Source organism: Tripterygium wilfordii, chromosome 5, assembly GCF_013401445.1.
Source record: "Tripterygium wilfordii isolate XIE 37 chromosome 5, ASM1340144v1, whole genome shotgun sequence".
NCBI classification, from domain to species: domain Eukaryota; kingdom Viridiplantae; phylum Streptophyta; class Magnoliopsida; order Celastrales; family Celastraceae; genus Tripterygium; species Tripterygium wilfordii.
The window spans coordinates 11,020,267-11,042,217 of record NC_052236.1 but is presented as its reverse complement, the minus strand read 5'-3'; the positions used below and the strand labels follow the sequence as shown (position 1 = coordinate 11,042,217).

Here is a 21,951-nt window from a genome sequence, read left to right as displayed (position 1 = left end):
TTGGAAAGACGGACAATATCTTATGCAAAAACATGATTAAATTAAATGAACTCGTTGATTAAAATTTTAACCTATAACACCCGAGCCATTAGTTGGAGTAGTAAGGATGGGGTGTTTAAATCCCCTCCCCTTCTAAAAAAAAAAAATTCCAACCTATAACAAACTGTTTGTAATCTAAAAATGTGACATTTGCTCCATCAATCCTGCTGCAGAAAAAAAAGACATTTTGAAGAGTACAAGTATCTTGTACAAAAAAGTTAAGAAAGTGGAAAATAGCCACTTCTTGTACACCACCCCAACTGCCTCATGGAACACCAAGTTAGTAAAGTAAACCAAGTTTTCACTAACCAGGAGTTTCCCAAGTTACTCCCGAGACCGAAGTGAAAAAGGATTTTGCTACCTTCAAGGCACCTGCTCATCAGGAAGAACAAGAATCAAGCTTGGGAAGGAGACTTCGCCAGGCATCTGCAATATTATTTGACAGACGAGCCTGTCCTTTCGCATATTCATGGAAGGCAGTGCCGAGATCCATTGTTTTCTGCTCCTGAAAACGCGAGATCTCTTCATTTATCAGCCGCACAATTGTCTCAAATCTTCTTGTTGCTTCCTCACTCTCTGCCTTCAACTGTGCCATAAAACCTAATTTAGTGAGAAAACAAAGTTCTCTAAAAGGATACACTAACAATGCACATGGTAACTAACTTACTTCCCTGCATTCAATCTCAGCTTCTCCCACCTTATCTGATCTGGTTAGCGTGAGCTTCTGGCTGCATTCAATAAAATTTTAATTATAGACTTCAAAGATGCAATCGACCACAAGCAAAGGCTGAACACCAGAACAAGCAGATGCATGGACCAGTGAAAAGAAACCCAGGTCATTAACCCAAGAAAAAGTTTAGACTCAATGCTTCTCCTCACAAATAAAATAGTTGAAGAAGTTGAGCATTTGAAAAATAAGCATCTCACAACAAAAAGAAACAACTGTACCCCAGTACTGCATTCATGCAAAAAGGTATTTCAATGTCGAATACCTCCTTAGCCATGCCAGATATGTGAAAACTTTATGGATCACAATATGCAAAATCAAAGCATATGCCACATCTCTTCCAACTTATGCAAAACATATCACCACACAGGACATCAGACATGAACAATTACCATGCCTCAACTGGGGCACTACTATCAGGTATAGCAAGCTTTTATTTTTGCAACACCAGGCCATTTACAAAAAGACCTTTGGAATGACAGACAAAGTAAAATACAGAAGACAAAAAGATCAGTTGACAAAAACCATACAGATTTATCTCCTTCAGTTTAATTGTTTCAGCCAGCTCACACTGCTGCTTGAAGGCATTCGCCCTCTCTGCTATGGTGGCCTGTTGTACAACACAGAATAATGAGTGAGTTTTCACAAATGTAATAAGAATGCTCAGAAAGGTAAAGATGAAAGGAAAAGGTTAGGAGGTCTTTTATTCTAAGCTTTTTTTTTTTGCCCCTGCGGGGTGCAGGGGATGTAATTATTTCTTTAAAAAATTCCAGCATCAGCAATTTTAGCGGACTCAACAGTTATAGTTTGACATATGTCTTCAATTTTGTGGACAACAATACTAAAATTAGTCAAGAAGCCAAAATCACCTTAATAGATTGCACAGCACGGACATAATCCTTCAAAGGTTCTTCAAAATTCATAAGGATTTGGTGGGCCTGCGCATTGATGTAGAGGCACTCATAATACCTAATATAACAATCTATCCAATTGAAAGACGGAAGATGAACCCACAGAGCCAAAAAATGTATGCACAAACAAACAGCACGAACTCGAGCAATTTCAAATAAAACACAGCCTACCTCCTTCTCCAGCTTTACAGATAGAGTCTCTGATTTTAACCCAAGCTCAGAAAAGGTCTTCCCAATTGCATCTCCTTCACAAGCACCAAGGAGTTTTGCCGCTTTTCCAAACTCAGAGAGAGATTGCCCAAGTTCTGACGGAACAAAATGCAAAGATACAGTCCATGCAAATTGGTCAGATGCAACTATGAGGCCAAAAGAAATGAATAACTAGAAGAAAGAAGGAAGACCAGGACGGGGCACCGACCACCACATTCCCCAGCTCTCAAGGCAAGGTAAACCTTAACAACAATAGAAAACGAATATTGAAATCATTTGTGCTTTCAAATCTTTTACCTCTGTGCCTCTTTACTAGACGATATGCATGCTTCTGAGCCTCAGCCAAATGGTTTTCAAGTTCAAAGATGTAATGTTTCAGCTTCTCATATTCAGGATTTGATTCCTCCACAGGTTTTTCCTTGCCAAGAACCACATCACTCACCTTAGCTTGTACGTCCTGCAAAATAGTTAGAGTGCTAGTTGTTTGATCAGTGTCTCCAGGAAAATTGGCAATCAGGCATTCAACAACGAATCCATATTAATGGAAAGAAAGTAATTGTATATAAGCAGTTCTCACTTCTACGACAATAGAAAATCAATCCTTAAAAAAATTCATTTGACAATAAATGACAAATATAAATACGACTATAATCTCAAATTCCAAAAAAGCCACACAACAATAATTTGCGTCAAACAAACCATACCTTGAAGATTTGCAAAAAATCAGCTGGCTTCTTCCCAAAAAGTCCAGTTTCTTGAGACCTTAATCTCTCCATTGTCTGTGAAAAAGTAAAGTCAAAAACAATAATTTCATAACCAAATTCCAACTCTAAAGATGTAAAAGTACGTTTCTATTTTCACAGACCTTGCAACTATCAACTTCAATAAACACAAGGCAAATGGCATATGGTGATGCATTCTGCCCAGAAAGGTTCTCAGTGATAAGCAAGTGACCAAGACTATTTGCTAGCTTACTAAAATCATATGCTAATTATTACACGGGATTCTAAAACTGTGTTGCCAAGGAGGCAAGGATAGGCAACAGAGTCAGCTGCTTAGCCCAGAAATTACCCCGTCAATAGCACCTTCCTCTAAAAGGCTGTCTCAAGTTGATCACACAGCCTAACTATAAGAGAGTGAAAATAGATACTCTCTTGGTCCAGCATAGAAGTTCTTATAGGAACCATCATTATAAGAAATCACTTATATGTCTGTCATAACGAAAAACTTCACGTATCAGAAGAACTCAGAACTGCCTCTGCAATTGCTAGTTGGTGTGTGGATGAGAGATCATTCAGCATACAGTTCTTAAGTCTGCATAATAGCTATTCTGCTTCTGAGGTGACTAAATAGGTGCAAAACTAATTTTTCCGTTCAAAAGAAAGGTGCTAAATGTAATGATGAAAGCTCCAAATTTAAATGATGCGTCACCTCTTCATCTGCCTGCAAAAAGGTCTTCAGATCCTCACTTTGTTGAAGCTCATGATGCGAAGCTATCCTGTTTACAAATATATCCAATGCTTGACGCCTCATCTCAATAAACTCAGTAGTGAAACGAAACTTCTCTGCATGAGGGAGACAGAAATAAGCCAAGCACAACAAAATATGTTTCTTACTCATTGATACCGCACCAAATTTCATTGGTGGGCTCTTGAATGAAATTCCTTTTCATTTTAAAAAATACATCCATAAACTTGCACCAATCTACACAAACTATATAACCATATAACCATAGACAAGCTGCAATATCAATGGAGGTGAATACATAGTGAAAATATAAAAGTTGAATGAATACTAAGACACAATAAGAACCATAAAATAATTACAAGGTAGGGGAGAGAAAAAAATGACTATTCTCACGGGACATTTTAATTTAGATCATTTTTATGAATATAGAATAATTAAAACAGTAAAACAAGACAGCAATGCGCATAATTTGTGTCAAGTCCAATGCAATATACCCCTAACAAAGTTGGGGACAAACCAACTTAGGCCGGCAATAAAACTGTCAAGCTCCCTTACCACACAACTTCAACAAATATACTGAAAATCTTTTACCAATTACCAAGGCATACATGCAAAGATAGCAAACACGTGAGTTAAACCCAACAGGTAAATATCATTATGGCACAAGTCCATCAAAGTTTCATATTTAAAAACCGAAACGAATACAATGTTATTAGGGTAGATGAATTTCTTACCGACAGCACTCTTCTCCGGAAGAGGAGGAATAAAAATGCCTTTATACTTTTCAAAAAGGCGATCGTGTAGCCAGACAAAATCACTATAACGCCGAATGACAATCTTTTCAGGCCCTTGGTATTCAAGTAAATTTGTCTGCCAAAAGAATAAGGAACTAATTTTCATTATGATAAGAACAATGAGTCTAAACTCAAATAATGAAGTGATAAAACCACCACAGATATTATCTCATGATAAATAAATCGGTAACTCTATTTAATGCATGTTTGTGGGTAAATATATACTATAAATTAAGTAAGAAACAATATATACTATAAATTAAGTAAGAAACAATATAATGTAACTTCCCAAAGTATACTCATTTTCAAAAGGGCAAGCCAGCTCATGTATGCTACTTTCCCAAATCAATGGGCTTTAATTTCAGAAAGACCTATCAACACAAAAACCGAAACATCCATCGATACCAACGAAAATAAAGATGTCTTTACTTTTATGCAAATTTACATTTTACCATAAGCATAAAGACAAAATCAACGATTTACTTAAAAGATTTTGAACAGGTGATATTAAATACACCTCTATGGCAACAAGATATTGACTCATTAAACCATAAAAGTAACTTTAGCAAACATCAGTGTAGTTCTAATGTACGGTTTCTGAATAGCGTATTCCTTCTTGGGGATCTCAATGGGAATTGGAATTACAATGGAACCAGTAGTGGCGAGGGAATATACAGTGAAAATACATTCCCCCCTATCAACTCCCTCTCCTTATTCTTGCAGACACGAACTCTGCTGTGAATCAGAAAATCACCTAACTACAACTAGTTATGGGTGCAATCATAATCCAAACCTAATCCCTGGCCCTAGTTTAATAACTTAAATGAATTGTGCATAAACATAGCTCAAAAAAAGAGAGTAAAACAAGAGAAACTACCTTGGTGATAACTCGGTACGAAATGTACGCTTGGACGCCATTGCCCAATTTCACAGGATCAGTCACCGACACAGATAGATAGAGCTGTTGCGATGACGGAGATCTAGGGCTCTGCGACGACCCAGATAAAGTTCTCTGCTGCGCGATGTCGAGTTTTATCAAAATGAATTAAAATCAATACTAACCACAACAAACCAAACAAGAAATCGATTGACCTAATCGGTTCAACGAATCGGATAAGCAACTGGAAGGAGTGGCAGATTAATGATTACCGTCGGAATCATGGCCTGATGGGGAATGGGAGAGTCGAGTCGAGGAAGAAGAGAGGAGAGCGCAGGGAGACGGACCCGTCGAAGAATGAACGATCCTTTATGCTAAAATCCGCCGTTGGCTGGTTTCCGGGACCAGAGTTAAATCAGTTAATTAAGGATGGAAGGTACGAGACGCGCGAAGCTTTGCAGTTTGACGTGAATGTTCCGTCACCGGCAACAACAGCGACTCTAGTGATTTAGACGCCGTTACTGACACTTGTCAACCTAGTAGACGTGTCCTCTTAATACATATATTTTTTTAAAAAAAAAAGGAAAAAAAAAATATCCAACTAACTAAGGTAATACAATAAGCAAAATAAGAGCCAATTATTTCCATAAATAAATGAAAAATATAAGAGCTATTTTTCTATGATATGTTTTTTTGGTTAGGATAGAGATCCGAGCCACTGGTGTGCCAGACTTGTCAGTTATCCCAAGTGTTAAATTATAAACATAGGATCCTATTACATTATGTGGGACATGCAAAACCCAAGAATTTACTTAGATCAAAATTTTATTGCATCATATGGAACATGTGAAACCCAAGAATTCACTTAGAACATGTTCGTCCAACTCGTAATTTGGATAATTGAGATATCAACCGCTGAGATCTTTATCATCTTCATTTTTCATTTTCATGTCTAAAGAAGGCCTGTATAGATGTGAGATTGTTTCCTATTTTATAACATGAGAACGGTAGGATAAATTCATAGGCCCGCCAATAACTCGGCAAATCAAGCGTGTCATTCAAAGTAAGATTGTTTAATTGATAATAAATTCGGAAGCATTACACATCCATAATGACATGCATATGTAACTTCTTTAATAAATTTTTTTTTTTTAATCTATGTGACATCTTTTTTGCTTGCCACCTAGATTATGTAAATTTGTGGATAAGAAAATTATAGACATATATCATTTTAATAATAAATTTGTTGTAATTAGCTCGTATTTATTAATGCGTTGTTTAGTTATTTTACTAAGGTATTATTTATGTTACAGAAAGTTATAATAATCACGGAACAATAACAAATTGGTTATAGATGTGACTTAGAACGGATGCATATCGTCAAGGTGAAGAGTTCAAATCAACGGACTATTCAATTGGAGGTTTTCTTAATCCCATACTCCCATGGGCTGAAGCTCTCAGCCCATTCATGAGAACCCCATTTCCCTCCGTAGAGACTTCATCGCCAGCGTAATACGACCCATGATGTGAGCCAATATTTTTATGACATTGCCCAGTGGAAATTTGGCCAATCCCTATATCCTTCAATGATTCGTAATCTTAGACCTGGCAGTTTATTCTTACCTGAACTGTTGGTATTACTATAAATACAACCATCACCACAAAGGCCTGCATTCTATTTTTACATGTACCAAATAAGAAAAACCATTATAGTCTACAATGGAGGCAAGTAATCAGATATTCCACCAACAAAACTATGAAACAATTCAACTTAGAAAGCGCGAGCCACCTCTCATGTACAATTCAAATCCCACACCAAAAATGAATAGAGAATTAGAATGGACTGCTAAATTGTAAAAACAAATTTCAGACAAGGATTTACGCATGCCCTGGGACCAAATTAAGGTAAAAATCTCTTGGGCATCTAATTAGCATACTAGGAAAAAGGCAACACAAGGGCAACCTTCAAAATACCAAGCAATCATCAAACAGCAACTTCTATGCAATTTTCTTGCGTGCCTTGGAAACACATTTAAAGGAAGAGCTTTCCTATTGCATTATCATAATGCTAGTCATGCCACAAAGAATTTTAAAATGAAGGTAAATGGGGTTAGAATAAGGCCTCAAATATCCAAGGATATGGCAGCAAATATCAATTGTCAATATGAACAGAATAACTGAGCTCATTTGCCATGCTCAAACATTTGTAACACGCCACTGAATAACAAATAATCACAGTATGTTTTCACAAACCAGAAAAAAACCATACTTCATTGCAAAAACTAAAAATCCTTTCGCATAAGCTAACTATGCAGCATATAATTGTAAAACAATGTTATGGGTGGTTTGAATAAGGCCTCAGACATCCAAGGAAGGATTATGACAGCACTAACTCTCAAGCCTGGCAAAGGCGAAAGTTCTCAGGCGGCCACTGCGAATGTCATGAGAAACAAGCCTTCAAAGTTATCATCATCAACCTTGTATTTTCGAACCAGCCACCAATATCATCCAAAGAAAACTCAACTCTTAGAGGTATACTTTGTACAATGTGTTAGCAAATAATCATGGTATGTTCTTACAGACAAGAAACAACATACTTCATTTTAAAAATAAAACAAAACTGCGAACCGACATGTTCATATAGCAGCACAAACTTTGTATAATTATAGAAGTATAGAACGTTGTTAGAAGTGGTTAGAGTAAGGCCTCAGACATCCAAGGAAGGATTATAGCAGCACTAACTCTCAAGCCTGGCGAAGGCGAAAGTTCTCAGGCAGCCACTGCGAATGTCTTGAGAAACAAGCCTTAAAAGTTTATCATCATCGACCTTGAGTTATCTAACCACCAAAACAAACAAAACTACTAAAAAAAATGTTTTCAGAGAATGCTTTATATAAGATCAAACAACCAATAAATTAGTACAAACTGAGACAAACAGTTGCAAGCCAATTCTTACCAGCAATCAATAAAATAGAGGTCAAAAACTACTAAAATTCAAAATCTAAGACAACTAAAAAATGAAGAAATGGGCAATTCAGAGATTTCAAATAGTATTACCAACTGTTTCTCACCAGAATTTGAGACAATAATGGACCTGCGAATTCCCGTTTAGTGGAAGCAACCATAGATATAGCAGCTTATGAAACTACATACCTTTGCGCCCAAAAAAATAGGGAATAGCAGAGATATTGCCTCATTAAGAAACTTCAGGTGAGATAATAAGGGAAACTCGAAAGGAAAACCCTAATGAGAACCCCAAAATGAATTTTGGTTGATATTGCGCAGCTATGACTCAAAACGCTTCCATTCTTTGTCGAGGAAGGCGATCTTAAGGGCTGCGCTTTCAACTGAAAAAGAGATTGTGTTCAGTCGAAAATGGAACCCTAAAATTGTAAAAGAAACGCTGTGAGAAACCCTAATCGTGGCGGCTACCGGCGCTTGATGCTAAAATGTGAGAGTTCATTCTGGTTATATATGGATATGGCGTGCCTTCCGCTTTTCATGGTGGACTGCCAACATAAATGGGCTTATCGCAACGATCTTAAAAGCCCAAATGGTTGGTGTTTATTGGGCTAGCTCATTTCTTAAAAGCCCAAGTAGAGGCCCAACAAATTCAAATAGTTTAGGCTCTACACTGTACATTTTTTTTTAATGTCTAAAAGGCCTAGTTAAATTTCAAGAGAGAGATTTTGCTAAATTGCTTATCTTAAAAACAAAGACCTAGCATGATTTAACAATTTATCAAAAAAAAAATCCGTTGGAGAGAATTGAGCACTAGAATCATTCACCAGTCTCAAGGATTGAGAGTTCCGTTTTTATGTCTCGACTATTTAAAATGTTGAGATGGACGCATACGATTTCATATGGATCATGTGAGTCATGTGTAACCTACAATTTCACATGGATCTTGTTGGTGTGTTTCCGAGCCCACCCCACCAAACGGGCTATTAAGTTGGGCGTTGTCGCCCGTAAAACGGGGTAGTAAGAGCAGCTCCAACGGTACCCTCAAATTAGAGAAAATACCATTTTGGGGGACCACTTTTGATTTTGATTGCTCCAACCGGTCCCTCATATTCACCCGCAAAATAAGGAAACTCTCACATCTTGATCAAAGTTGGGGAGACTCCACTCTCCCTCAAAACATTAAAAATTATTATTTTCTCTTTCCTTCATATTTTCTCTCCATCTTCGCGCGACCTTGCTCCTCTCCTGACCTAGATCGGCACCACCACTTAGATCGGCACCATCAAAGCTTTCGTAACTATCGCCTGCCTCTGCGCTTTCCTCCTCTCTCCCATCACCTTGAAGCATTTGACCAGGTATGATTTTTGGGTCTTCTCTCCATCTCCTTCTCTAAACATTTTACTAGCATTCGATTGAGCATTGGTGAAGCACCAGCACAACTATATCTCATATTCTCATCTCATGCCTTTGAGTCTTCAGTCTTCCCATGCCATTTATGTGATCTTTATGACTGTATCTGATGTTGCTTCTGATGATTTGTGTCTTCCCCTGCATTTTATACGATCGGTATGTCTTGATCTCATCTCATCTCATGCTTTTGCCTTTTTTTTCGATCTATATCAGATTACATATTAGTTTATTATGCCTATTAGTATCAGATTACATTTAATGATCACTTGAAAAAGCAGTTTAGATCACTTGGCCGATTTTTCATAGTTCTAGTTCTTGAACACCTGTAATCTTTGTTTGTAATTGAATTTTGATGGTTGCATTGGTCTCTATCACATGTAGATGGATTCGCAAAACAGTTCATACTTCACCAGCCTATTAAGTGGAGGATCAAGTACCGATGATCCCTTGTTTACCCAAGATTATGGTGACGTTAATGAGTATAGTCCCAATGTGCCTCAAGTCACCAATACCCCTTCCAATACCTCTTCCATTGCTAGGAAGAATCAACGGGGATCCAACTTTGCTATAGATGATGATATGATGCTCATTTCGGCGTACTTAAATATTTGCTTAGATCCGGTGATTGGAAACCAACAAAAGTTAGGAGCATATTGGGAAAGGATTGAAAAATACTTCAATGAAAACAAGGAAAGTGAGAATATATTCCGAACCAAAGGTTCACTGCAACATCGGTGGGATAAAATACAAAGAGAGGTTAATAAGTTCTGTGGACATTATGCAAAAATTGAAGGAAGACAACAAAGTGGATATACTGATCAAGACAAGGTACAAAATTGTTTTAATTTTATTTGGCAGATTGGTTGCATTGTATTTAATATAGTGGTTGCATTTTTTGTTTAACAGATTGCTTGCATTTTAGTTGACAAAAAGAGAAACTCGTTTTGAGAGAGCATACACGCAACAACAAGAGTTGATTGATATTGAGAAGATGAAGTACACGCAACAACGAGATTTGATTGATATTGAGAAGCAAAAGTATATGCAAAAACAAGAAATGATTGATATTGAGAAGAATAAGGAAGAGGAGAGAATCATGACTACTAACACTACTGATATGCCTCCAAGTTTAGCAAAATACTATGAGAGTCGCAAGGCAGAGATATTAGCTAAACGAGCTTTGAGTGAGTGTTGATATGATGATTTTGTGGTTTGTAGTCATCTTATTTTCATGTCTTTTGTTGACATTAACTTTTAATACAATGACTTGGTGGTATTTATTTGTATTTATTAATAATAAGTTAAACTTGAAGGTAGTTAAAAGTAGTTATATTAAAAAATAATAAAATATTTGATGTGATGTTGAAATGGGGGATGTGATTGGAGTGATATTAAAATAGGGATCCCCTAAAATAGATTTTGGATTAAAATAGGGGAGAGGTTGTCCCCCAAAATAGTATTGTGGGTTGGAGATGCTCTAACACACCAAAACGAATGGAGCTTGTTGTGCAGCAGTGTAACATTTGAAAACACTACGAGGCTTTATTTTTTTTAATTTTTTTGTGTGGGTCCCACACTTTTTGTATAAAGTATTATTGTTTTGAGCATGGGACCCACCCAAAAATTATAGTTTTTATTAGTTAATCGATTTTAGAAAATACTGCTACTTAATAATTTTTTAATAAAAATTGTGTTAAAACTTAATAACTGTATAAAAATTATACTTACAAATTAATAATAATTATATTTATTCATTTATAATTATAATAATTAATATTTATATTGAAATAAAGTAATTAAAATGAAAAAAATACAAATAAGATATACTTCTAAATTAATAATTATACTTATAAAATCCTTCTAAATTAATAATTATACTTATAAATCATTATGTTTATTCATTCATAATAATTAATACAAATAAGTTTTTTATACATCTTAACCGCTAACAACAGTAAAATTTTCATCAAACATCTCACAGCTTTAAGCTCAATTTTTTCTCAAAGTTTAATAGCTAGTATTTAAAATCAACAAAACCGCTCTGACAAACACACATTGTATATCTATCTCAATATTTGGGATAGTTGCGACAAAAAATATTGAGATCCTAACCATTTTTGAAAATCAGTTACTTTAACTTGTTAAAAGTCATGCCAACGTGTGGGAGTCATGTGTTCACACTTTATAGATTATACAATATATTAATCACTTTGACTTCAAAGTAGCGTGTGAAAATAGTTTGTCATTCTTTCGTTCATATTAGGCTTTTTTGCGTGAGTTTTTCTGACGGCGACGTCTGTTTTTTGATAGCTCTAATCAAGATTGCGAGACAAATATCACAAGACTTCAGCGTATGCTCTTCCAATCTTATTATTTGAGGAGCTTTCAAGGCAGTTCACCATAGTATAAAATGTTTGTTGTTTCAAAGTCTTTGTCTACTTTTAAAAAAGAATTATATCTCCTTACTCTACAAGTTATTGCGGAAGATATTGTATTGAGTCTTTTCTTGTAATGTTTATAGAGGAGGAATCTCTTCAATGTATCGTGAAACTTGTGCTGGTTTGTTTTAGTATAAATTTTCTTATTATCCAAAAAAAAAAAAAAAGTAGTGCGTGGAAATTGTTCCCAAAAGACTCTCCCACTAAAAACCAAAACTTGAAAGGAAGAATGAGAGTCTAGTCTCGTTGACTTTTCATTGACTGTAGAATTTAACCTAAATTCACGGTCACACAGAAAGAGACAAACCATCCAAGTTGATCTCCACGACGCGGATTGGAGTGCAATTTAACTTTTATTATATTTAGTTAATTCGCTTTTTTGGTTCAAAGTCAAGCACAAAGTTAATTAATTAATTAATTAATTAACTATTCCAATTTTCAATAGCATAGATGATTGGAAATTAGTAAATTAGGGTCGGCAGGTACCGCTTAATACAATTTTAAGTTAACAGAAATTTTTATTTTATTTTTAAAAAATAATAAATGTGTAGTATTCATCCTAATAAATTCAACGGTATTTTTTTTATTCGAAAGAAAAATCATATCGAATGTTAAAAAAAAATGCATGTTAATTTTAGACCATCGGATATAAATTCAAAACATTCGATATATTGATCGCAATGAATTTGATTTTTGTTTCAAATAAAAAATATGTCGTTGGGCTCGTTAAACCGAATACTATACATTTATAATCTTTGAAAATTAAATAAAAAATTCCATGTGCTCCAAAAGAGCTACAACAAACCCTCCAACACCCATTAGAAATCCAAGCCCAAACACATCAATAAATATTATCCGCTATAGGTTATGGACTCGCACAGATTTGTTCTCTTGAGCCATCTCCGTAGTATTTAGGCCTAGAAAAAATGTATTAATAAGTCTTGACATAGATTATACTTGGACATGCATGTGATATTTCATTCATACAAATCATGCATTCTCACCTATTAGAGTATTTTTTTTCCCAATAAAAAAATAATTAAGTTGACGCAAGTGCATGACTAATAAGTGAAGTAAATCATAAGAAAACTATGCCTTGGTGATCGAAAATATATTTCTTTCTGAGTCCATATTTATTCACAACAAAATGCTATGATCTGGTCTGGTGTAAATATATTTATGAAATAGAGTTATATTTTGGTATATGCGTATAGTAGAATACACGTGTTTTTGTAGGTTATTGTGCCGACCAATGAATACATTAGGGTGACAAATTCCAAATAAATAGTACGATGTCAGCGTCATATTGTGAAAATGATAAAGATCATAACAACTGTTATTTCAATTACCTCGGATGTTGAATTGAACACACATGATTCAAATGAATTCGTAGGCTTCACATATTTCATATGATACACGTGAAATTCTGTACATACAACTCAACAGTAGTTGAGACAAAGGATAATTAAGATAGTTGTTACTGGGATACCAATAGTTATCCCCGTTGCTAAGTTGAATAACGTTGAGCTCCATATGTTCTACATGATGCACATGAAATTCTATGCGTACAACTCAACAACCAACTGAGATAAAAGATAACTGAGAGATACTAACTGTTGGGATAATCGGGATATCTGCAGTTCGTATCTCTATCATTAAATGGTCATATTTTATCTCTTCTTTAAATTTCCACACGCTCTTTGAAGTTTCCAAGCAATAAACACCCATGTACTTTTGTCACTTCTCTCTATTTTTTTTTCTCATTTCACTCGTCTTTCGCGTAACTTTTCATGCTCTTTCACTACACTTCCCTTGTATTTATTATACAATCAGTCAATCACCATTAATGAATTACTAAGAAAAAGAAAACTTGACCTGTGTCTGCAAGAAGAAATCATGGAAAACTTGCTGCCTGGGTATCGATTTTACCCGACCGAAGAGGAGCTGGTGTCGTTTTATCTCCATAACAAGCTTGAAAACACCAGGGTCGATGACCTTAACCGGGTGATTCCTACCCTTGACATCTACAGCTTCAACCCATCTGAACTTCCACGTACAAATCTCTCTTTATGAATGCTTCATGTTCTGAATATACACATATATGTATATGTAAATGGATATCATCAGTTTATGTGAGTGGGTGTGAATTGTTTTTGATTAATTCGGTGCAGGTTATGCGGGTGCTCTTTGCCATGGAGATCCAGAACAGTGGTTCTTCTTTATTCCGAGACAAGAGAGCGAGGCGCGGGGAGGGAGGCCGAAGAGGCTGACGGATTCTGGATTCTGGAAGGCAACTGGGTCTCCTGGATATGTTTATTCCTCGAATCATAGAATAATTGGAGTAAAAAGGACGATGGTGTTTTATGAAGGAAGAGCTCCAAGTGGAACCAAAACTGAGTGGAAGATGAATGAGTATAAAGCCATACAAGGTGGAGCACCCTCTACCACTACTGGTGCTGCTGCTTGTGCTCTTGCACCTCCAAAGGTAATTCATTCATTCATTACAACTTAATTATACGTGTATATATATAATTTGCTTCTCATTGGAATTGAACATTTGACACACATATACCTAACCCAGTTGATTGTTAACCGAATCACCTCTTGTTGATATGTAGGATTGTTGGAGATTTTTTTTTACTGTTTTTGTCAAATTAATGGTATGTTATAATATATGTAGCCGACTAGATATTATGATACAATATAATCCTATCCCAGCATGTTTTATTATGTATAGTTTGAATGATGTAGCAGTTAAAGAGTAAAACAACTTATTCATTTTGTGAGATATAAAGAAGAAAAAAAGAAACCCTAGGTAGAACTTGTTCATTATTTTATGTTGCAGTAAATAAATTTTGATTCCATTTTGTAGTTTACTAAGTAGTTATACTTATATATATGTATGTTGAAATTATCGGCCCAAATACATTGTTCGCTTTGGGCCACTGATCCATACAAATATATTCTTCTAATCTTCATGGGTTGTCGCCATTGTTTCTTAGGCTTAGAAAACATGCCTTTAATGTGAGAAACGTTGTGCTTTATTTATAAATCACTCGACTAGGTTATGCCAGATTGATGTCGGATTTGTTTTCATGGGCCATCGTCATTGGTTCTTAGACCTAGAAAACATGTCTTCAATGTGAGAGGAGCTGGGTTTTGCTAATAAAATACTCGGCTAGGTTATGTCATACCGATATTGGATTTTTAGTCTTGACAGTATAGAGCGTAGTAATTAATAAAGACTATAACGGTAAGGTATGACGGTGCTTCATTAATTTGATATTTTGCAGTTAAGGCAAGAATTCAGTTTGTGCCGGATATACAAGAAATCAAAATCATTGAGAGCATTTGACAGACGTCCATTGGCAACGAATAGGCCAGCAATAATGCAAGCTCACATGGGTAATTCTGATGATCAGGCAACAACAGCATCTCCATTGTTAATGCAGGAGAGAACAACTTCACTTGATAGTTCTTCCTCAGGAGATCATCTTGACCAACTCAACCACTTTCAATCTCAATCTATGGAAGCTCTTGCTGCAGGAAGCAGTACTATGGGGGTGCAAGCTATGGAATATGAACCTGCAGTCTGGGATTTGGAACATTTTGACTGGGATTATGATATGCAGTAAAACAAAAATGATAGGGATCCCAGCAGCTCATATTCTAGTTGGATCATGTGCATGTGAACTTCACGCATTCACTTGGATCATGTGCATCCAATTCAGTAACTGAGATAATTGGGATCCGAACTGCTGTGTTCTTTATCATTTTCAATAATAAAATGAAGCGACGAAGTGATTTGGATTTACTAGCTAAATAAAGTAATCAAATCTTTTGTAGAATACTTCTATGTATGTAGGAATGTTACATATGTTTATATACTTATGTAATTAATTTCTAGATATGGAGTGGAATTTATGCTGGAAATTAATACTTTTTGATGATTTTGATATTAAGGCTTTCAATCTAAATTGTTTCAATTTCAATTAATCTGTACTTGATAGTCAAGGCCGTGTAATTAATACCTAGACTAATATTATTCATCGCTCTAACCTTAGTATGGAAGTTATGCATGAATGTAATGTTCATAAATTCCCTCTAGACTAAGCTATAGTGAAAGCTCCATCCACAAATGGAAAGATTTTGGGATGTCTCAAAACTAGTGTCATTTTTCTTCATTAATTATCAATTTTATTGTTGTATTTCAAAATTACCATTGTAACTTTAACTATCATTGTTTCAATAAAAAAAACAAAGAAGTATTGTCATAAATAATGGTAAATTTAGAATAACATGGTTATTTTGTATAGTTGAATTGCATTAAATGATATCTCCTTAAAAAAGTTAGATTTCTTTCTACTATTGGTCATTAGCCAATGACAATAAGTTTTGTAATTCCAAACCAAGTTTGTTTATAGTTGCATATGACCTAATTGAACACTTCTCTGAAGTTGTCAACAGACTCAACACATGTAGTGAGACTTGGGAGGGTTCATATGTGTGGGTAACTGGGTATGCTTTCACACTAGTTGAACACTTATTCCTTCCATGAATAAACAAATAATTTTCCTCCATTATTGTCTCTAGTCTCTCCTGACAGTCAACCATTTTTATCAAAAGTAGCAGTAAAAGACAAAATTGGACCAGCACATGGTAGAAAATCAAAGAAGGTTGAAGTCTGTATTCCCCAAAACTCTTCCGCAATGTCACAACAATGAACATGGGATTTGATTGTCCTCAACTTTTTCTCCATTAAGAAAAAGTTGATTTCAGGATGTCTAGTCATTTTTCCAGTAATTGAGAATGACATCATCCAAGCTTATCCTTTGAACAGTTTATATGAACCTAAACTCGAAATATCTCATCCTTTTGTATAGAAGTTTTCCACATGACAACAGAGTAAATTGAGCTAAAAAACAACACATGACCATAAGAGTATTGTTTCCAATGGAATTTAAACTTTGAACCTCATGAACCCATACGGTTTGATCTCAAAGAAATTCATCAACTAGACTATCACCCGAATGGTGGTTTTGTCATATCACTCTACTTGCCAAAAATTTACACACTTCCTTGTTGGAGCCAAATAATCAAAAGCATAACTTAGTTCATAACACTTGTGAAGTAGTTATCTTACTTGCAATAATCAGCTCCACTAGGGAAACCCTGTCAATCAAAAAAAGCATGCGTTTGTCAGTGCCTTTAAAAGGTATACAAGAAGAGGATATACAAAAAGGAGGGATTTTTTGGTTTCTTTTCCATTGACCCAGATTCTTGATTGCCATAACTAGTCAATAATACAGGACGCAACTCAGCTGCGAATTTAACGGATATAAGATAAGTCACCAGTCATCCTCAAGGCTGGCACGATGGAAACACATGACAGTACAGACAAATATGAAAAATGATGTGAATTCAATGAACATAGCACTAGTCTCGATCATATGAGCATGCCGGAGGATGATCGGAATGGCTATACTTCCAACAGCTGATGCTCCAGTCATGAATTTAGCAGCATCTACCCAGCTGCAATGTAACAGTTTCAAGCAAACACATCAAATGAGGAATTATATATGAAAATGACACACGAGGAAGACCTGCGAAAGGAAAATGGTGTCAAATTACTCACCCTCCACCATCCCGGCTAGTCAAAAACTGAGTGGACCCCCCTCCAAAGAAGAGACAAGGCATAGGCACGATCACATACATGAGAGCTGTATAAGCGATACTTAATATGCCATCAATAAGTCAAATGCAGTCCTTATTAGTGAATAGCATAACCAAATTTTAATGCTTTCCTCACCTGATAACATGGGCCACCAGTTGTTGAATAGAGCACAAGCCTATCAAGGTATCACCCCAAATTATAGAAAGAAGAGAAAAATCAGTGAAATAAACAGATAGATGAAAATGAATACAAGTAGATTCACAAGGCATTTAAGGAAAAAGTTTCAATGCTTCTCTCTCTCTAGTTTCCCTCCCCTACTCAGGAGCACTGTGCCCGATAGAGTGACAGGAAGAACAAACCCCCCTCTAAATGTAGAAGATCAAACCTCAATTGCATGTCATGAAGGTGTTTCAATTTGTTCCCTAGAAACAAATTGTATGGAACAAAGATTAATCAAAATATAGATTTAAAGCAGAAACATTAGAACAATATCGCTGTAGTAGCCCTCTTAGACCCCAAATAAAAATGATAGTTATAGAAGCATCACCCTCCATCGCTCCATTTCCCAAACCCAAATTACTCGCTCTCAAGAGAACTTCAATGAAGCCAAGGATCTCTGTTTATGCAGTGATAAGAAGGAATATGAAGTCTCATAATAAAAGTAGTAAGTTCACTCCTCTGTCCGCCAAGTAATCTGTCTCCCCACTAGCTAACCTTTAGTGAGCTCTACAGAATACAAGGTTCTGATGTATAATAGTGTAAGTCGGACTAATGATGACAGAAGAACCATCCTCCATTACATAAGCACAGACAACTTATAATCCTTTCAAGGAGCACAAGGACCTATGCTTTGCAGAGATAGCCCAGTAATCGTTTTACCCTAGAGTCTTGAGAGTAAACTTAAATCTTGTTTGCTTTTCCATTTTGTCCATAACTTCTTTGGTTATCTAGTGTATATCTTATTTCATTCCTCATCATCATCAAAGCCTTTATCCAGTCAGCTACATAAGTTTGTGAGAACATCAACGGGAATCCACCACGTGTATTCGTTTTCTCCATTCATTTCTATCATGGTTCGTACACTCATCCACTCCTATTAATTTCATAACATTTCTTATTACTTCAAGCCAAGTTTTTTTTAGATCTTCCTTGCTGCATTCTACTCTCTCCTATACAAATTTTATAGTTCTTCCTCACCACCGTACCTCTATCTCTACGTTGAACAAGTCATTCCTCATCATTTTGATTACTGACCAAAATACCCATAAAGCAAATGCTTAGATATATATTGCCCCTCAACTTTAACCAACTCATCATCTCTTTCTCCTACCTTTGCTAAGTTTCCACTCCGTCAATGTCTGTTTAAGTCTTAGTTAGTCTAAATCCCCAAGATACTAGAGCATATCTCCATATGTGATGGACTGATGGGTAAAGCAGATGCAATGAATATATACATGAGCAAGTACTCTCTTCCTGATGCACCATTGTACTACACTAAGGATGAATATTAACATCTTTCAAATGGGTCTGTGTGAAAAGGTTTCAAGATCCACTACAGTTAAGAAACGAAATAACAATGTACACACAAAAGGGCAGAAGGAACAGCAACTTTTCTCAATGGTATAACTATCTACAAAAGTCAAAGAGTTCAAGACCTCAAAGATGGCAAGCTGCCAATCAGAAAATTTATAACAAGATGGGATAGACAACCTCATGGCCACAAAATAAAGAATAGGCATACCAGGATTTGTAGCAGAATGCTAGCTGAAAACATGAAAGCAAGCCCGGCAAGCCTGCATTTAAACAAATCCATTTGAAAGTTATTCAACCCGAGTTACAAAACAAGTCAAAATTATAAATTCAAAGTTCCCGACTTACACTGCAGGGGATAACATCACAATAATCATCCAGCCGCCACAAAATAGCAATGCACCACATAAGAAATAACAAGGAGTACCAAACTTTGTTAGAATAAACCAAAATATTTTCTAGCAAATGCATACGTTCCCATCTTATACAAATGACATTATAGAAAATGTAACTACAAAACGGGGAAATATAACTTGTTAATGAGGATAGTCACAATGTACTTGGTATAGCAGAAAACTGTTCTCAGACAGATCCTAGGGCAAATTTATACAGATGACATGAATTTAGGGTTCCATATGCCGCTGCACGTGTTTTGATCAACTGCCTTTTCTTCTCATAATCTATATGTGCTGAAAACCCTAATGTAATAGTAGCTTCCATCATATATTATTGGAAAAAATAAGAGAGAAATTAGATTTAATCGAACGGAAAATTAAGCCGCTAATTAGATTGAGAAGTTCTGAGCTCATAGTATAGATAATTTATTCGAACAAATTAGAATAGTGATCAGGATCGAAGAGTAGGCGCCATAGTTACTCAATAGTCAATAGGGAAATAAGAGATGCACAGTACAAGCAATGATCGAAAAAAAAATATAGTAGAAGAAACGTCTTACCCTCAACAGTCATCGCCATTCTTGCAAAAGAATAATTTTGATAGCCTGAAACCCGAACCTGTAAGGTTGTAATCCGAGAAAGGAAAAGCGAAGAAATGCTCAGGAAGGATCGGGATAGCGTAATGGCGTCGATTTCGCCTTTTCTTTTTCTATTTTTATTTTCTGCAGTGAGTTACAATAGCGAAAAAGGAGTGGGAAAAAAAAAATGTCACTGCAGGCAAGTTGTGGAAATTACTTAGCAAATATCCGGTTTTAAATCAGATAAAAATAAATTAGTCTATAAATTATGAAAAATAAATTAAATTATAAATTATGAAATAAATTGTCAGCTGTTTGAAAACTCATATAATATAAACTAGTTTGTAAACTTTAAAAAAAATATTTAAATTTAATTTAAAACATAAAATTAAAATATATAATATTATCTTAATAAAAAATGAAGATCATAGTGGATGGAAATTATCCAAATTCCAATCTCTTTGTGAGGGCAAACAACCTTATCAATCAGATTACCTCATATTCTCACCTTATAGGTTAACTTATGTGAAGTGATTGACATAACTTATTTTGAAGTTTATAAGTTTCAAAAATAAACTCTATTAAAAAGGTTATTTATATTCAAATTGATTTGATCCGGTTGGACGAATTCAGTCATGGTATGGATAATTTTGTCACCTGGCTTGTAGTTATAATAACGAAAAGGGAAGGGAAAAAAAAAAAGATAAAGGAATGTCGATGCAGGCACGTTGTGGAAAATGGAAATTACTTGGCAGGTTCTGATGTTATGGTCATGTGGGGGTGGATTAGATAGAAAGTAGAACGTCTGACCTTTTTTTTATGGTCATGTGTACGTTAAGGTAGGGAACCTAGCCAAATTAGTCAAGGATTAATCCCTAAACCAACGTTATTCTTCTTCACTTCATTTGACCAACAAAAAAAACACATAAAATCAAGACTAATAGCAACAACATAGGGAAGAGAAGTTGATATCGAATTAATTTTTTTTATAAAGGTTTGGCGATATCAAAGTAATTGAGGGAGAAGTCTTACATCATACGTCTGGTAATAGTCGGGTACATCATCAATTCAGTGGCGGACCAAGGATACTAATTTAGAGGGGCACAATTAAGTTGAGGGGTAGCGCCCTCAAATTTTTTTAAATATAAAACATATAAGAATCATTTAAAAATTGATCGTTCATTCGATTGCACAAATTCGTCTAAACAATGTTTATTCATTTCCAAATCTTAAACCCTAAATCATAAATCATACACTAAAGTTTAAACCGTAAATCATAAAACTTAAACATTAAATCATAACTCCTTATCCTAATAACATAAAAATATAAAAAAAATTACTTAGAGGGATTTGAGACTGTAATTACAACCCAACTTTTTTCCCTACTTTGATTATGATATACTTCTAAGCTTGACAAATCATTGATTTGCCAAGAAAATACCATTGAGACATAAAATGTCCCACATCTCTTAAAAAGTACTAGGTAATGTGATTATAAGTATGAGTTAACTTCCTATCATGTGAGGCATCTTTTAAAGGATAAATCATCGTGTGCACTTAGTCTCAAACTCTCAATGTTGACAATACTTAGGCCAAACTTTTTTTAAATAACGAGACCGTCATGCCGAAATTAGTCTCAATGCGCACAATACTTCAAAGAAATTGGGTCAAACTTCTCTCTTATATGCTAATTTTAAAATTTTAATGTTGTATTTCTACTATTTTCTCAAAGCCGACAAAGTTAATAAATAAATTATTAATGCCAATAATAAAAGAAGTAATTGTGTATTTAATTCCATACTCTTTTTCGCGAAAGGGGACAAAGCTGCTTATAATTGGAAAAAGATTGGTTGAAATTATTTCACCAATTTCATCAAATTTACACCATTAAATAGTGGAATATGGTATTATCAAATTCAATATAATAATGCATTGAA

General features: G+C 35.2%; 4 protein-coding genes, 1 long non-coding RNA gene and 2 other non-coding genes across 9 annotated transcripts; 2 read left to right on the top strand and 5 right to left on the bottom strand.

Moving 5' to 3' along the window:
• Nucleotides 1–204: 204 nt before the first annotated feature.
• On the bottom strand, nucleotides 205–5,508 carry LOC119998747 (sorting nexin 1-like). 2 transcript variants are annotated; one of them, XM_038846148.1, is made up of 11 exons: nucleotides 5,298–5,508; nucleotides 5,026–5,160; nucleotides 4,089–4,224; nucleotides 3,319–3,452; nucleotides 2,592–2,666; nucleotides 2,185–2,344; nucleotides 1,849–1,982; nucleotides 1,636–1,704; nucleotides 1,297–1,376; nucleotides 707–767; nucleotides 205–625 (listed from the first exon to the last, which is right to left on the bottom strand). In XM_038846148.1, the coding sequence occupies exons 1-11, from the start codon at nucleotides 5,307–5,309 to the stop codon at nucleotides 419–421; spliced, it is 1,203 nt and encodes a 400-aa protein (XP_038702076.1). In that variant the 5' UTR covers nucleotides 5,310–5,508; the 3' UTR covers nucleotides 205–418. The 2 variants fall into 2 exon arrangements, with proteins under 2 accessions (XP_038702076.1, XP_038702074.1); XM_038846146.1 differs by having other exon boundaries at nucleotides 5,026–5,163; nucleotides 5,298–5,507.
• A 1,871-nt stretch (nucleotides 5,509–7,379) lies between these two features.
• Nucleotides 7,380–7,503, bottom strand: LOC119999204. The gene has a single exon (XR_005468378.1). It is a non-coding gene; the product is annotated as a small nucleolar RNA SNORD14 (small nucleolar RNA).
• LOC119998386 lies at nucleotides 7,486–8,456 on the bottom strand. The gene is made up of 2 exons (XR_005468229.1): nucleotides 8,097–8,456; nucleotides 7,486–7,862 (listed from the first exon to the last, which is right to left on the bottom strand). It is a non-coding gene; the product is annotated as an uncharacterized LOC119998386 (long non-coding RNA).
• Nucleotides 7,729–7,853, bottom strand: LOC119999199. The gene has a single exon (XR_005468373.1). It is a non-coding gene; the product is annotated as a small nucleolar RNA SNORD14 (small nucleolar RNA).
• A 412-nt stretch (nucleotides 8,457–8,868) lies between the features above and the next one.
• On the top strand, nucleotides 8,869–10,594 carry LOC119998622. The gene is made up of 5 exons (XM_038845960.1): nucleotides 8,869–8,897; nucleotides 9,008–9,344; nucleotides 9,469–9,555; nucleotides 9,781–10,227; nucleotides 10,322–10,594. The coding sequence occupies exons 1-5, from the start codon at nucleotides 8,869–8,871 to the stop codon at nucleotides 10,592–10,594; spliced, it is 1,173 nt and encodes a 390-aa protein (XP_038701888.1).
• Nucleotides 10,595–13,453: 2,859 nt separating this feature from the next.
• Nucleotides 13,454–15,819, top strand: LOC119998924 (NAC domain-containing protein 90-like). Its single transcript, XM_038846398.1, has 3 exons — nucleotides 13,454–13,890; nucleotides 14,009–14,322; nucleotides 15,131–15,819. The coding sequence occupies exons 1-3, from the start codon at nucleotides 13,734–13,736 to the stop codon at nucleotides 15,470–15,472; spliced, it is 813 nt and encodes a 270-aa protein (XP_038702326.1). The 5' UTR covers nucleotides 13,454–13,733; the 3' UTR covers nucleotides 15,473–15,819.
• A 1,141-nt stretch (nucleotides 15,820–16,960) lies between these two features.
• LOC119999163 (vacuolar protein sorting-associated protein 55 homolog) lies at nucleotides 16,961–20,165 on the bottom strand. Of its 2 annotated transcripts, XM_038846683.1 has the most exons (5): nucleotides 19,997–20,165; nucleotides 19,253–19,304; nucleotides 17,647–17,686; nucleotides 17,473–17,557; nucleotides 16,961–17,369 (listed from the first exon to the last, which is right to left on the bottom strand). In XM_038846683.1, the coding sequence occupies exons 2-5, from the start codon at nucleotides 19,283–19,285 to the stop codon at nucleotides 17,186–17,188; spliced, it is 342 nt and encodes a 113-aa protein (XP_038702611.1). In that variant the 5' UTR covers nucleotides 19,286–19,304; nucleotides 19,997–20,165; the 3' UTR covers nucleotides 16,961–17,185. The 2 variants fall into 2 exon arrangements, with proteins under 2 accessions (XP_038702611.1, XP_038702610.1); XM_038846682.1 differs by lacking the exon at nucleotides 19,997–20,165 and having other exon boundaries at nucleotides 19,253–19,324.
• Nucleotides 20,166–21,951: the final 1,786 nt, after the last annotated feature.